General features: G+C 39.9%; 1 protein-coding gene across 6 annotated transcripts in view; it reads left to right on the top strand.

The window, feature by feature from the left end:
- CHD1L (chromodomain helicase DNA binding protein 1 like) overlaps positions 1 to 16,071 on the top strand; it is a 65,637-nt gene that overhangs the window by 28,866 nt on the left and 20,700 nt on the right. For 5 of the 6 annotated variants that reach the window (XR_009734881.1, XM_061408866.1, XM_061408874.1 and 2 more), the window contains 8 exons: positions 2,321 to 2,483; positions 3,798 to 3,953; positions 4,597 to 4,689; positions 7,549 to 7,645; positions 10,275 to 10,348; positions 10,619 to 10,729; positions 13,841 to 13,955; positions 14,577 to 14,730. Coding sequence is in view for 5 of the 6 variants with exons in the window: in XM_061408866.1 (XP_061264850.1) it covers positions 2,321 to 2,483; positions 3,798 to 3,953; positions 4,597 to 4,689; positions 7,549 to 7,645; positions 10,275 to 10,348; positions 10,619 to 10,729; positions 13,841 to 13,955; positions 14,577 to 14,730 (963 nt within the window). In the remaining variant the exon portion in view is untranslated. Of the gene's footprint in view, positions 1 to 2,320; positions 2,484 to 3,596; positions 3,687 to 3,797; positions 3,954 to 4,596; positions 4,690 to 7,548; positions 7,646 to 10,274; positions 10,349 to 10,618; positions 10,730 to 13,840; positions 13,956 to 14,576; positions 14,731 to 16,071 lie in introns of those variants that run through there. The other variant, XM_061408890.1, reaches the window with a different exon arrangement.

The following is a 16,071-nucleotide window of genomic DNA, read 5'->3' as shown; positions in this document are numbered from 1 at the left end:
CTAATTCCTGTGACCTGGTGTGCAAATTTCTGGGATTGTCATTGACTTTTGGTCCCTTTTCCTATAATAGATCAATTAATGAATTTAGAGGTCATTTGGAGGAAAGTCTTAGATCTGAATTCTTTATTTACTGGTTAAAAGTTAACAGTTTTTAGTGTTTAAATGCAGATATGGCCACTATTATTATTATTACCCCAATCTCAAAGATTGCTGTCCCCTAGTAGGGCCCCCTCTGCTCTGTGGTGTCCTTTGCCTTCTTTTTAAGGACTCTTTAATACTGTCTCTTTTCCAAAAGATTGTCATATCCAGCACCTAAGAGACTCTAAGATACTGCTTCATCAGCTGCTATGCCAGTTTATTGATTTATAGTGGGAAAAGAGAAGCAGGAAAGGAAGTAAACACAGTAAAGGAAGCCTGTGTTTGGAGTGGGGAAGCTAAAGTCTGTTGCTGGCTCCAGAGCCTTTTCTTCTTATTGGTAAGGAAACAGGCTCAGAGGAGATTGTTTTATGTTTTCTGAGTATTCCTTTTTAGGTGAGGTTTGAACTGCAGACAGCTAGTTGGTCAGGAAAAAAACACATTTATTGATTGGGCTGAGAGGCGGGGAGAAGGGTACTGCCTTTTATTTTCTCCTCTTCCAAATACTGTTTTCAGCTTGTTTGTAAAATTTGGAAGAAACCTAAATGTCAATGTAGGAATTGATTATACTGTACAATTTGTGGTATACCCAAACAGTATATTTACAGAGTAAGGCTGCCATGAAAAATTATGTAGAAGAATATTTAATAATGTAGGAAATATTTGCAAAATATTTTATACAAAAAAGTTTCCAAAATTTTAAATATAAGCAGAGATTGTCTCTAGGCTTCTTTTTCCCGATTATAACTTTTGATGCTGAATGAACACTGCTTTGAATTAAAATGTTAATCCATGTGATAGTGTAATTTCATTTTAGTGATTGACAACCTTGGTTATCCTTGTTGACTTCATATTTTTTGGCCATTTTAGTTCTTTGAGCATATTGTAAAAATGTGATTTGGTTATTGGAAACATTCGTTGTTAACCATTTCCCATACTTGAAATATTGTGAATACGTTGCACTATAAGCAGCACGAGTGGGTGGGCATTGATTAGACAATTTAAAAAGAAACAAACCAAGTGAAAGTGCTCCCCCAAAAGATTTTGAAAACAGTTTTCACTGATTGTATCATTTCATTTATCACCTTTGATATCTTCTTATGACCCCCTCCCAAATCAAATTATAGAAACACAAGAGGAAAAGTAAAAGCTACCAATAATCCTATTCCACTGTGTACGTTAACATTTGGTATATATGCTGCCACGTTCTTTACAGCGCATGTGTACACCCAAACCTAAATGTATATATGTGTGCATGCTAAGTTGTTTCAGTCGTGTCTGACTCTTTGCGACCCCATGGACTGTAGCCCTCCAGACTCCTCTGTCCATGAGAGTCTCCAGGCAAGAATACTGGAATGGGTTGCCATTTCCTTCTCCAATATTGTTAAAAAAATCAAAATATATTAAATACCAGAATTCAGTGTGTGTATGTGTATATATATATATATATATGCATATATACACACATAATGTATTTCCATGTTATATATATATATATATACACACGTACAGCATATAGCTTTCTCTTTGTACTGTATTATTTAACTCAAGTAGTATAAGGTCTTTTTATGTTAGCTAAGAGATTGTCCTTTGCTTGACCTAACAACTGTTGTTACTGTTTTTCCTAACCTTTTACTTCATTAGTCTGTTATTCATGGGGTTCTTATTCCTCTGCTCAAAATTGAACAAGTGTCTTTCCATTTTGGGTGGTATATAGTCCAGAAACGTCCAGAATTCTTGTTGTCTTACGTTGGCTACACGTGTTAAGTTTTACGAAAGGATGTTTTTAAAAAATATATCTTCTTTCTTATAGTGGTGGGTCCTGCTGCTGTAGTTTTGGGCTTCTCAAACTGCATGAGTATATGCTGTGTGCTTGAATTTCCACATAGGTTGCATAACAGTAACCATTTTGAATACTCATCGATACTTTAGGGTTCACAAAGTGATTTTACTTTATGAATGGTATCTCCTTCACAAGATTATTATCCCCTTCTTATAGTTGAAACTGAAGAGGTATTATTTCCTACATCAAACAGTTATATACATTTAGAATCTGAGCTTTCTGATTTCATGTCCCTGAATTCATTTCATTGAATCATGCCTCTCTGTGTTAAGGTTGTGATGGGTCACTCAGTCTTGCTTTCCAGCGTTACAGATTTTCATTTTATTCATTTGTATATTTGAGTTCTCAGTTGTCTTCAGCCTCCTGTTGACTGGAACACCCATCCAGAACAGCCTCCAGGAGCTCTACTCACTCCTCAGTTTTGTGGAGCCTGATCTCTTTTCCAAGGAGCAGGTGGAAGATTTTGTTCAGCGTTACCAGGACATTGAGAAAGAGTCTGAGTCAGGCAAGTTCCCTTCTTACAAATCATGCCCAAGAGGTCTGGGCCCAGCAACTTCCTTAGGGCATAAGGGTTACAGATAGAAAAGAAGGAGACTCTATAACCAGAGAACCCCTTCTGAGGAAGTAAAGAGCCTCACAAAGATAAGGTGCTGTCAGAGCCCTCCTGGTGTTCCCAGTGCCTGCTGTTCGTGGTTCTCCTATTTGTTTGTCACATGACTCTATAATTGTGCTTATTTGGGTCATTATCAGAAGAAATAGTGTCTGCTGGTTTGCAGACTTTTTTTTCCAACGTATAATTTCTGTGAGGACTTGGATAACTTCCTATGGTACTTCTTGAGGCAGAGAAATATGTGGGTGCCGTAGTCTGAAACTGTCATTCAGGGCTCCATAGCACTAGTGTTTCTTTTAACACTTTTATCAGTACATAAGAACCAAAAGTCTGGGCTGGATGGTGTTGGAAGTAAAGGAGGAAGCCATTCTGGTTTGTACAATGGTCATTTGTAGTTTTCTTCTCATACCTTTGCTCCTCTGCCTCTTAAAATTGTCTGTCTATGTGATATTATCCCAGGCTCATTATTCAAAATAATTGATAGGCATGCCAACTAGTGGGTCTGTATGTACTAGCTGAGGAGGAGTTGGAAAGGCTTCTCACAGCAGAAATCTCCATTCCACAGATTGAATTTTACCTGGGGAACCTGCTCGGATTGTTCCCATGTTTAAGGTTGCTATATAAAATATTCCAAGTCAAATATTACACAGGACATACTGATCTTCAACAAATTATTTGTTCATCAAATTCAAATTCAAATTTAACTTTTATTTTTATTTTTTGTTTCTGGCAATCCTGCATGCAGTGTAATTCTAGTTTAGGCTAGTTTTTAAAAGTTTCTGACAGCTCAGGAAGGAAAAAGGGTATGGAAGTCAAAGAACTAAGTGTGAGTACTAGCACCTTTATCAACCAGCTGTGTGACTTTGGATAAGGGATTTGACTTCTCTGAACTTCACTTAGTTTTACAAATAGGGACAATGTTACCACCTTGCCTACATTTCTGAGCTGTTATGCTGATCAAATGCAAAAGTATCCTGGAAAAAGAATAGTTCTATGCAAATGAGATTATTAAAAGAAACAGAAGAAGTTGGAAAGAAGAATCCAAGGAAGGACGAAATACTGTGAAGAATTACCTTGCTGGCCTAGAAGGCAGAATTGGTATGAAAATGAGAAACAAAAGTAAACTGTTGTATGTTCTCTAATAGTTCATTGCCTTGGTTTTGCTTTTGTCCCACTCTAATTGTGTGTGTTTTTTCTTTCCTTGTACAGCAAGTGAACTATACAAACTCTTACAGCCATTTCTGCTGAGACGAGTAAAGGCTGAGGTAGCCACAGAGCTTCCCAGGAAGACGGAAGTAGTGATATACCATGGCATGTCAGCACTGCAGAAAAAATACTACAAGGCCATTTTGATGAAAGACCTAGGTAATCAGAGGGTACTTGTCCATTTAGAAACTAATGAGAATGTGATTTTCATACACTTTATAATCACACTCAGTTTGTATAGCAAGAAAATGGGATGGGATTTTTTATTCTGAGTAGTAGTCAGGTCAACTAGAGTGAGACTGGCAGAGTACCTTTTCCAGTCAAAGTATAACTCTGACTTTGTTGTTTGTTGACTTTGTGAGATTTCCTTCCCATCCCCCCACTCCTGGTTTTCCTTAAGGGCTTCCCCTGGTGGCTCAGATGATAAAGAGTCTACCTGCAATGCAGGAAACCTGGGTTCGTTTCCAGGATTGGGAAGATCCCCTGGAGAAGGGAATGGCAACCCACTCCAGTATTCTTGCTGAGAGAGTTTCATGGTCAGAGGAGCTTGGCAGGCTACAGTAGGGTCACAAAGAGTTGGACACGACTGAGCAGCTAACACTTTTACTTTTCTGTCTTAAAACAAGGTGATAGTTAAGAAAACTTCTTATCAGTGTGCTGTTCTTAATGCACTTCAGTGAAATTTGGGAGATACAGATTTGAAAGATACATTATTGAAATGAGTAAGGTTATGTATGGAAACTTGCAGGGTTTTTTGTTGTTGTTCAGTAATCCATCTCTCTCTCTCTTTTTAAAATTTCAGATGCATTTGAAAATGAGACGGCGAAGAAGGTTAAACTTCAGAATGTCCTGTCCCAGCTTCGGAAGTGTGTGGATCACCCATATTTGTTTGACGGTGAGGCAGTGCCCTTTTTTCTCAGCATTACTTTTTTTGTCATTTTATGGCCAACCTCATAGAAAAGTTCTTAAAAAGATTTGCCTATATTTACTATCTATTTTTCCCCATTTTCTCTTGTTAATTTTTTATGTTGATTATCTAATGTATTGTTCATATTCAGATTTCTTCAGTTTTAAACGTCCCTTATTACTTTTTCTTTTATCTTTTTAAAGTAAATTTATTTTTATTTTAGATACAGTGGGAAAACACAGGAGAATTTTAATCAGGGGAGTGATAGGATCTGATCTGCATCTTGTTATAATTTTGAGCTATGGACACTTAAAAAGAAACAATAGCAAAAACAAAAACAAACACTACAACCCCAAAACCGCAGGCCCAGAAATGATAGCATATCCATTCCCCCATCCCCTCCCAGCATGAACATCTCCTCCCTCTGCTAGAAGGAGAGTGACATGTTTATCCTCAAGGTCAGAAACTGGAGAATGAGAGAATTCTATGTAAGCTGACCTCGGTAAGAGTTGGATACGACTGAGCGGCTGAGCACATGAACAGACCTTGTTAAACATAATTTTCATTTTACTCAGCCTCCTCACATACTGTAGTTCCTTTTCCACAACTGCTTCTCTTTGTTCAGTATAATTGTTGTTCGTTGTTCAGTCACTATGTCGTATCCCGTTCTTTGTGACCCTACAGACTGCCGCACTCCAGGCTTCCCTGTACTTCACTCATTGAGTTTGCTCAAACTCATGTCCATTGAGTCAGTGATGCCATCCAACCATCTCCTTCTCTCTTGCCCCCTTTTCCTCCTGCCCTCAATCTTCCCTAGCATCAGGGTCTTTTCCAGTGAGTCAGCTCTTCGCATCAGGTGACCAAAGTATCGGAGCTTCAGCTTCAGCATCAGTCGTTCCAATGAATATTCAGGGTTGATTTCCTTTAGGATTGACTGTTTTGATCTCTTTGCAGTCCAAGGGACTCTTCAAGAGTCTTCTCCAGCACCACAATTCAAAAGCGTCAATTCTTTGGCTCTCAGCTTTCTTTATGGTCCAACTCACATCTGTACCTGACTATTGGAAAAACCATAGCTTTGACTGTATGGACCTTTGTCGGCAAAGTGATGTCTCTACTTTTTAATATGCTGTCTAGCTTTGTCATAGCTTTTCTTCCAAGGAGCAAGTGTCTTTTAATTTTGTGGCTACAGGCACCATCCACGGTGATTTTGGAGCCCAAGAAAATAAAATCTGTCACTGTTTCCACTTTTTTCCCTTCTGTTTGCCATGAAGTGATAGGACCGGATGCAATGATCTTCATTTTTTTGAATGTTGAGTTTTAAGCCAGATTTTTCACTCTCCTCTTTCACTGTCATCCATAGGCTCTTTAGTTCCTCTTTATTTTCTGCCATTGGAGTGGTATCTGCATATCTGAGGTTGTTGATATTTCTCCTGGCGATCTTGATTTCATTATGGTAGAAAAGCATTTTTAAATTTTGCCACTTTTCTGGGTCTTCATTTATTTTGGAGAGCTACTTATGGGAAATCATGTGAATACTTCTCTCCTGTGAATCTGCCTGTGTCCATCTTTGTTCTTTTCAAATTCAAGATCCAGTCAGAGATCTTACAGTGCATTTGTCATGTCTCTTTATTCTCCTATAATCTAGAAATGCTCCTCAGCTTTTTTTTTTTTTTTTTTACTTTTTCATTAAATTGACAGTTTTAAAGAATCATGGCTCTATGTTTTATGGGATATCTCATAATCTGAATTTTTATGATTGCGTGTCCCTTTGTCTTGAACCCAGTCAGTGAACCTTTTTTGTCACCACCATTGCTAGTTTATCAGTGGTCTCTGTGTGGCTCAACTGATGGTTATCAGTTCACTTTTTTTTAATTCCATCTCTCAAAACCTTTGACACAGTTGATCACTTCTTGAAACACCTTTTTCCTTTGGCTTCTGGGACAATACTTTCTCTTGCTTTTCCATCTGCCTTATGTCTTCTCTGCCTCCTTTGCTGAGGGAATTTCATCTTATGGATGTCTGTAAATTTCCCTCTAAGTACTAATTTAGCTGCATTCTACACATGATATGTAGTGTTTTCATTTTCATTCAGATTTTTTTTTTTTTTTTAATTCACTCTGATGGGTAGCCTGTGGGACAGTTCCAGGCATTTTATGCTGTGAGGGCTCTAGTATTGACAGGATCAATGCAGAGGCTTTTCTGCAGTCATTTGAAGGAAGTTGTTGCCAAGTAGCCATATAAATTGTTTTAAAATGTCACAGGATCTTAATGAGGTGCATGTCAGAGCTTTTCTTTTATGCGAAGAGCTGTTGGGAACATGTAGATTTTAAAAGAAGCCTTCCAGTTTATTTTGTACCCTGCATGAGAATGACTAATTTATATCTAACCCTATGTCTTGATGTGTTTTCTAGAGTGAGAACCTGAAGGTTTCAGTTTTGGGTCTGTTTGGTCTTTAGCGTCTCCCTGTGCTTCAGTTTCAGCATGAGAATGACTAATTTATATCTAACTCTTTGTCTTGATTTGTTTTCTACAGTGAGAGCCTGAAGGTTTCAGTTTTGGGTCTGTTTGGTCTTTAGCATGTCCCTGTGCTTCACTTTCCCAAAGAGTAGATTTGTTCCTTGGATAAACATTTCTTAGACATATTGGATGTGCCAGTCTCTGTGATTGATATTGGGTAGTGCTGATATCATAATATAAACAAATAATTATGAAATGCCTCAAAGAGATATGAGACTTGGGCTCATTATCAGGATCTTGGCTTCTCTGTAGCCTCGCCATCAGCTTCTCCATTCAGAGTCTGCCCCAACTGGGAACACATTTACTGGGAGTGGGTTCTTTCTTTCCCAGGTGTGGAACCAGAGCCTTTTGAAATTGGAGACCACTTGATTGAGGCTAGTGGGAAACTTCACCTGCTGGATAAGCTGTTGGCATTCCTGTATTCCAAGTAGGTGATAGGTTCATATTTTCTATTCTGAGCTGGTGATTGTTGAAACCAGAATAATGTGCAACTCACTGATTTCTTGAGACTAATCCCAGTTCTCCTTTTTTCCAAGACCCTGATTCAGGTTCCACCTTTTCTGCAGCTATACCCTTCATCCCATGCCATCCCCTCTATGATCATCCTTTCCTTTCCTGAATTCCTATAGCACTTAGGATCCTAATCCAGCATTTGGCAGCATACTGCCTTAATCTGCTGTCTGGTTAATTGTTATATTAACCATGTCACTCTAGCTGTATTGTTTAGTTCAACAAAGACAAAGATACCATCAAACGTTTCTTTTTAAAAGGCCTGCTGGTGTACCTTGCTTTGAATTGGCACATATTAAGTACTTAGCAAATATTTACTCTTGTTAACTTGTGGGGCTTGATTTGAACTCAAGGAGAACTCGAGGACTCTTTCCCTGAGATGCAAGTTGGGTATTGGAAGAATTAAGCCACTTTTTTGCGGCCTGTAAAGATTTAGCTAAGTGTTCAGTGGCCTGGTGTCTGGCCTGTATCTGATCCTCTGGTTCTCGGAGGTACAGAGCAGTCTAGAAAAAAATCCGTTTCCCAAGGATTTCTAAGTTGTCCCTTAGGGACAACTGGCCCAAGAAGGCCTGAACCAACCTAAAACCTGAGATTTGGCAAAAGTGTCCAAAATTAGGAATGTGCAAGTCAAACAGCTGCATGCCTGATTGTATTTTATAGGCTATGATGTATCTCCTCTAAGTGTCCTAGTGTTGGGAGAAGGACCCATAAACAGCTTCTCTTTGACCTTTTCATTTCACAGGTGATGAAACGGGCCCAGAGAGGCTTTGTGGCTTGTCTGAGGCCACCACAGCCAGCAAATGACAGAAATGGGATTAGATGAAGTTCTAATCTAATGGGATTACATGAGGATTAGATTTTAAGTTCAACACCTTTTCTACCAGTTTGAGGCTAGAGTCTTGAAGGAGTTTTTCATAATTGTTCATCTACACCTATCACAAACTCAGATTAAATTAGTTTGCCTAATAGAATGTTGTTTAGACATGTTTAGAGAGTGCCATACAGTACTTCTTTGTTTATGCAAACTTAATAGCTGATAACCATGGGCTATAGGTTTGAACTTTTTTTTTTCGACCATACCATGGAGCTTTTGGTTGAACCCAGCCCTTGGCAGTGAAAAGTGCAGAGCCCTAATAACTGGACCACCAGGGAATTCCCTTGAATTAGTCCTTGACCTAATCCATTTTGCCACCTCCTTTCTTCTCTCCTCTCCCTACATAAGTTTTCTTATGTATCATGTGGGATTTGAAATGCCACCTGCCTCTTCCTTCTCTAAAGTGATGCTTCTCAAAATTTTCAACCAATAAAGCTATAATTGAAAGGATAGTGACTTTCACCCCAAAGTAGAGAAGAGCTATTGATTGCCAACCACAAGCTCTTTAAGGTCATCAGTTTTTGTTTCATTTTTTGTACATTTGAATTTTGCATTTTTCTCTTCACATATCTTTTATTTTGCTGTTAAAACTGTATGTTTCTTTCCATTTAGTAATTGCCATCCTGGAAAGAAGCACTGTCAGGAGCCACGTTAGGCATTACTGACAAAATGGAGGCACGGCCCCAACCCCCTCTCCTCATTCCACAGGCATGGACCCAGGATGAAGGAGTTAGCTCTTGTGATTCTGACTTGTTTCTTCCTTTCCTCAGTTGGGTTGGCTGGAAAGAATGTTAAGGTGCTTATTATTCTTGAGAGAAGCGTGAGACAGCGCAAAGCCTTCTGCACTTGTGCCCAGAAAATAATCTATAAAGTAACCATTGTCATTTGTTCAAGGATTTTTGCAAAGAATGTCCCAGGATGAGCACATAGGCCACAGCTTGAGGCCATGGGAAGGATTGTTACATGAGACCTGTTTGTGAGGGGAATGTTTATGGCAAAAGAAGTTTGCTGAGTTTAGGGTTTAGGAATAATTAAGAATAGTTAGAAGCCTTTTTAGGAGATAGTGAGCTTTTATGCGGCCCAGACATAAGCATGAGTTACAATGTAATGACAAGTAAACACCATTCTGAGAGAATTGCTGAAGCAGGAACTCTGTTTGAAGGGCAACAATGAGACAATAATCTAGGTGAGGGGGAACTGAAAATGTCAAACCTCTGACCTAATGCTTTTGAAAAAGTATAAAAGAGAACCTGATGCTTGAAGTAAACATGTAGTCCTGTACCTCCAGTCAGAGGCTACATCATTTCCCTCGGACACTGCTCATCCCTTCAGGCTGATCCTCTGGCTGCTGGAGCTGGAGTCCTGCAAAGCACCTTGGTTATCTAGGGCTTATTACGCCCTCTGGTGCATTGACGCAGACTCCTGGGAATATCCCAACACTTACAGCACCAGTGAGAAGTGCTGTAAGGACTCAGCTACTGGTGCAGTTACATGCTTGTATAAAACATTTCACATTACTGAAGAAGGCTCTGTAAATGATTATGACATTTATGTTTCTACTTCAGGATTTCATTTCTTTGTAAACTTGTATTCTTCACTAAGTTTCACCTGCAGGAAATCCACCCTAAATACTATTGGAGTTGGCAGTTTTTCCTTTTCTTTTTCTTGCCAGAGGCCATCGAGTTTTACTTTTCTCTCAAATGACCCAGATGTTGGATATTCTCCAAGACTACCTGGATTATAGAGGTGACATTCCTTGGCCATTACATTAATCAAGACTTTTAGACTTAACAGTCCAGATGGGTCTGTGAAGAATTATCTGGGGTGTGGGGATGTTACAGAGAAAAACATTATTAAGAATATTATTCAGAATCAAAGGAAGATAGCTTACAGTAGGGGCATGACTGTATATGAGAGAGACAAAATTGGTGTTTGGTTTTGAGCAGACAGTGTTTTACTCCACAGTGAGTAATTGAAAATGGTTTCTATTTCTCTGTTTTCTCCCTCTGTGTGAAGGCTACAGCTATGAGCGTGTGGATGGTTCTGTAAGAGGAGAAGAGAGACACTTGGCCATTAAGAACTTTGGACAGCAGCCCATCTTTACTTTTCTCTTGAGTACCAGGGCAGGTAGGCCACATCCCTATTGATGAAAGCAGACAAATGAAAGGGTGAAACAGTACATTTAAATCCTAATCATTAGATTTTTCCTTAATTCACTGAAAGGTGAGGTTTTTACTGAGAAGTGTAAAAAAAAAGGAGTGGGGGGAATTGAGGTAGGTTACATCAGTTTATCACTGTCCTAGACTTCTAGCATGGTACTCGTTTCTGTCAAACTGATTTAAGCTTTCATCTCATCAGAGAAGTAAGGTTAAAACCTGGGATTGTTGGAAAGTAATTCTGATCTCTTTTGACCATTGACCTGTGAACATCCTGAAAGATTTCTATAATTTTGTATAGAAATTTTAGTTTTAGTCATGTTCAATAGAGACAGCTCTCCTTCCCAACCATGAATTTGGGAAACAAGATAGCAGCCTGCCTACTAGTTGTCCTTCTGACAGGTAGCTCTGAAAGTGTTGTGAAAGCTTAATAAAAAATCTGCTTTTAAAAAGTGTGATTGTTATGAAATTTCCAGCTCTTTAGAATTAATTGTAACATTGTCTGTATATGACTTAAGTCATAAATATTTTATATGACATTTGTAGTGCCATACCACTTATGGAGTGCTTTCATTTACTTAAATGATGTCAGCTCTTGGAGATGAAATTATTCTCATGTCACAGAACAAGCAGACCTTAAATTAATTTTGAATTCACAGAATCTTAAGTTTTTTTTCTCTCAGTCTCTTTTTTTTGGTAGACCTAAATCTTGATGGAATAGAATTAGGAGCTCTAAAGGGATGTATATCCTCTATTGTAAAGAGAGATCAGTATATTTATGAAAAGAGAGTTCAGTCTTATTTAGTAAACATTTATTAAGTCCCTGGTACTATAGGGTATTAAAAAAGTAGTGTTGAATATAATCATTGACCATAAGGAGATTGTTTTACCTGTGTATGTCTCATCTCTGTATTAAAGAGATATAATGAAGTTCATTTGGTCCTGCTCGCTTCTAAGATCATAGACTGCACCCTTGATCTCAGCCACTTATTCATGTCGCAGTTGTCTTAGGGTAGTCTTAGGAGAGACTGATTAGGTAACCTGATAATAAGTGGCTGAGATCGAGGGTGCAGTCTGTGTGATCTTAGAAGGAGATCCAATCAGTCCATGCTAAAGAAAATCAGTCCTGAATATTCATTGGAAGGACTGATGCTGAAGCTGAAACTCCAATACTTTGGCCATCTGATGTGAAGAACTGACTCATTAGAAAAGACCCTGATCCTGGGAAAGATTGAAGGCAGGAGGAGAAGCGGATGATGGAGGATGAGATGGCTGGATGTCATCAGTGACTCAATGGACATGAGTTTGAGTAGACTCCGGGAGTTGGCAATGGACAGGGAGGCCTGGCGTGCTGCACTCCATGGGGTCGCAAAGAGTCGGACACAACTGAGCGACTGAACTGAACTGAACTGATGCCTTACTGATTTCAACACCGTCATACTCAGCAGCATTGTTTGAAACATCTGAAATTAGGAAGAAAGATCTCTGCTTTTCAACTAATCTCCTTGGAGTTCTTGGAATTAGAACAGAGGGATCTCATAGGAGCCAAAGCAGTCCTGAGCCTTTTCCAAACACCAGCTGTCCTGTTTGCTGTCACATTTTAGTTGTTGATTTGCATCATTATCATTTATTCAAGTTTCTCTCCAACTTTCAGGTATTTCTTACTGAGTCATATTGCCACCAGGTGGCAGTGAGAGCTCATGAATATGTCTCAGACAAGTCTGGCTATAGCTTATTTATAAAATATCATCCTTTAATGAAGAAGAGCTGAACTTAACAGTAACCCAAGAAGAAGAAGAAAATTTTTATGAAAAAAACATTTCATAAAAAAATTAAAACACTTCAATGAAATAAGTGCCTGAAAGTATTATGGAATAGTGGGTAAAAAACATAGGCTCTGAAGCCAGACCATGTGGTACTGAATCTGGCTCCTTTCGCTTCCAGTCATCCCTCAACTTCTCCGTGCTTCCATTGCAACATCTATAAAACGAGTACCCGTGATTGTTGCGAGGATTATAGGAGTTAATATATGTAAAGCACTTTGGAATGGTGCCTGCAGAGAGTAAAGCATAGCACCTGGGTAGCTGTTGTTGTTATTCAGTATATTAGCATCTCTCGGTAATCAGTCTTTATTATCTGTTTATTCCAACTTTAATTTTATATAAAGGCTTTAATTAGAATGTTCCTGCCTGACTTAAGATCTAGCTTGGAGGCAGTAGCCCATCTCAGAAGTTGGTCCTTAGTTCTGGCTCCTGGAACAAGCCATTTCAGGCTTGCTTGTTTCAGCAATGAGCTGTAATGACCCTGGCAAGAGGGAGTCTATTTTGTGCTTGTTTCCACATTAATCAAAGAGAAGGCTATAATTTGCCTTCATAGTTCTTCTCATTAATTCCCGTAGTCCAAGGAGCCTCCACAGCCCTCTTCCTAAAGAAAGACTGGAAAGTTGTCCCAGGGAGTGTTTTTGTCCTTTGGTTGGTTTTGTTACCTTCTCCTTAATTAATGTGGACAAGTAACAGAAGAGAATACTAAAGTCTTCTCCAATCAGAGGGAGATAGCCCCCTGCTCCGCTTGGGGGTGTAATACATGGCATCTCCTCTTCTCATTAACTTGTGTCAGAGCCCATGCTGCCTGGTTGTACCTTGCAGTGGACATTAGGAGGTCTTCTCTTGATGGTGCCCACAGCAGACCTCGCTCAAATTTAAAACTGTTTCTGAAAGAGCATGTTTCCTTTTCCACAGACTATTCTAAACGAAGTTCAATGAAGATTTTTAAACTGGAGAGATTTAAAATGGATTCAGGGCGCTAACTTAAGTACCTACTTTTGCTTCTTACCTCGCTCCACTCACTTCCGTTACTTGCAGTTGTTAAACTTGCCCGAGTCAGGCAGCAAAAGCCCATGTAGGACTTTTAACCACTACAAAGCTCTGTCTAGAGTTGAGGATGGGGGTGTCAGTTTGAAGGATGAAGCCAGTCATTTTGGCTGCTTTCAATTTATCAGTCTGAACGCTGTGGCCTTGTGTCATCATAGTCTGGTCCTTAGCCCTTGTACTTCTGCCAACATTCTTTTTTGTATTGTTTTCAGGTGGAGTTGGCATGAACTTAACAGCAGCAGATACTGTTATTTTTTTTGACAGTGATTTCAATCCTCAGAATGACTTACAAGCAGCTGCCCGGGCTCACCGAATTGGCCAGAACAAGTGAGAGATTTAAGCGTAGCTCTGGTTCCACTTCCTTGGCTCTTCAGTAGTTCTGGGTTCGGGGGGAAGGTGAAGAATGTGGGCTGGTGACAGTTCTAGACTGGGCGGTGAGAGACCGGTTGGTTTTAGCCCATCTCTGTTGCTGACTCCAGAGTAGTACTGGGCTGGGACTTGCTTTGGTAAAAAGAGCAAAGTCAAATTGTGAAAGGACTAGGAGGGACTCTGAGAAGTTATTTAACATCCTTCCTGAGTTAAGGTGTGATTCAGTTTAAAAATGAAGTTATGGGTTTATGGACCTAAGATAAAAAGATAAGTCTTACTCTCTGACCTGGTGATGATTTAGATCTAACAGAGGTTTTCCTCTACCATGGATAAGGAACTCCAATCATGACCACCTCGTCATCCCTCCCTTGACTCTTTTGGAAAGGTTCAGTGAGCATTAGAGGCCAGATTCTCTCTAACAAATAACTCAGGTTCACATACAGCAATCCCCTGTTAGTTGTACCCTGAAGCTGGCATTTTAGATTTGTTTCCTTTTTTGCGTCTTGACCTGGCATGCTTGTGTGCTTCTTTGCGGACCCTTCTATTTTAGCACATTAGTTTTCTGTGATTTCTCTACAGGTCTGTTAAAGTTATTCGGCTGATTGGACGAGACACTGTGGAAGAGATTGTCTATAGGAAAGCGGCCTCCAAGCTGCAGCTCACCAACATGATCATAGAAGGGGGCCATTTCACTCTGGGAGCCCAGAAACCTGCTGCGGATGCTGACCTCCAGGTAAGATACACTGTTCTTCACTTTTGTTTTTTGGTTTTTTTTTAACTTATTTATTTATTTGGCCTTGCTGGGTCTTGTTTGCAGCATGTGGAATTTTTAGTTGCAGCGTGTGGGACCTAGTTCCCTGACCAGGGATCAAACCTGGGGCCCTTGCACTGGAAACATGGAGTCTTAGCCCCTGGATCACCAGGGAAGTCCCTGTTCTTCATATTAGAAGATGTCATGGTTTTAGTCAGTGGTTCCATCAGTGAGAAAGCAGATGAATTAACCACCCACTCTCTCCTGCTACACATTTGTTCCCTAGCCAGATTCCTTCCTGCCATAGGAAGATCCCCTGGAGGAGGAAATGACAACCCTCTGCAGTATTCTTGCTTGGAAAATTCCATGGACAGAGGAACCTGGCGAGCTGTAGTCAATGGGGTAACAGAGTCAGACCCAACTGAGCATGCATGCACATAATATATATACTACATGCAGGCTGCTATGGGAGTGAAAATGAATATGATAAATAAAGGCAGCAGAATACAGAATAAGGATGGACTGTAATGGCACCCCACTCCAGTACTTTTGCCTAGAAAATCCCATGGACGGAGGAGCCTGGTGGGCTGCAGTCCATGGGGTCGCTAAGAGTCGGACACGACTGAAGTGACTTAGCAGTAGCAGTGGATCCCTTTTACTTGGATTCAGATCCAAGCCTTGTCTCTTACTGGCTGTGTTGCTTTGAGCAGATAGCTTAACCTTTGCTTTCTGAAAATGAGGATACCACAGGTTCCATCAGGGGGCCTTAAGAGAATTAGGTAAAATAAACAACTCAGCATAATAATGATTTATCTTGTACCTCCATCTTAACCCCAGACCCTTTGATCAGTGCTTTGCATCACCTTCTTCACACTCAGAGGAGGATAGACAAGATCAGGAATTCAGAATTATGCCGTAGGAAAAACAGATGAAAGAACTAGAGTTAATTGCTTAAAGGAGGAGACACCAGCTAGGAAGCAGATGCAGGCTTGGAAGATGTTAGAGAAAACTCTTCTGGGAGAGGACTTGGAGATATTCTGTAGCAGCCCTTGGGTTTAAATTAGAACCCATATTATCATATAGACCAGGTCCTCCCATTTGACCTAGGGATGAGGGGCTAGAAGCAGAGAGACTGACTTCTAGGATGCTGGAAAGATCCAGGCATGAAGTGAGTTATAAACCTCTGACATAGGCAGTAGCAATGGAAGGGTCTGGAACATTACAGAAGAAGAAATGACAGGAGCTGCTGCTTAGAGGTGGGGAGCTAGGGAGAATAGAAAATGTAAAGATGTCTATAGGGTCTTCAGCCTGGATAATGAGGAG

The sequence above is a fragment of the Bos javanicus genome, chromosome 3 (assembly GCF_032452875.1).
Source record: "Bos javanicus breed banteng chromosome 3, ARS-OSU_banteng_1.0, whole genome shotgun sequence".
NCBI classification, from domain to species: domain Eukaryota; kingdom Metazoa; phylum Chordata; class Mammalia; order Artiodactyla; family Bovidae; genus Bos; species Bos javanicus.
The sequence above is the reverse complement of the archived record's forward strand: the minus strand, read 5'-3'. Positions and strand labels throughout refer to the sequence as shown.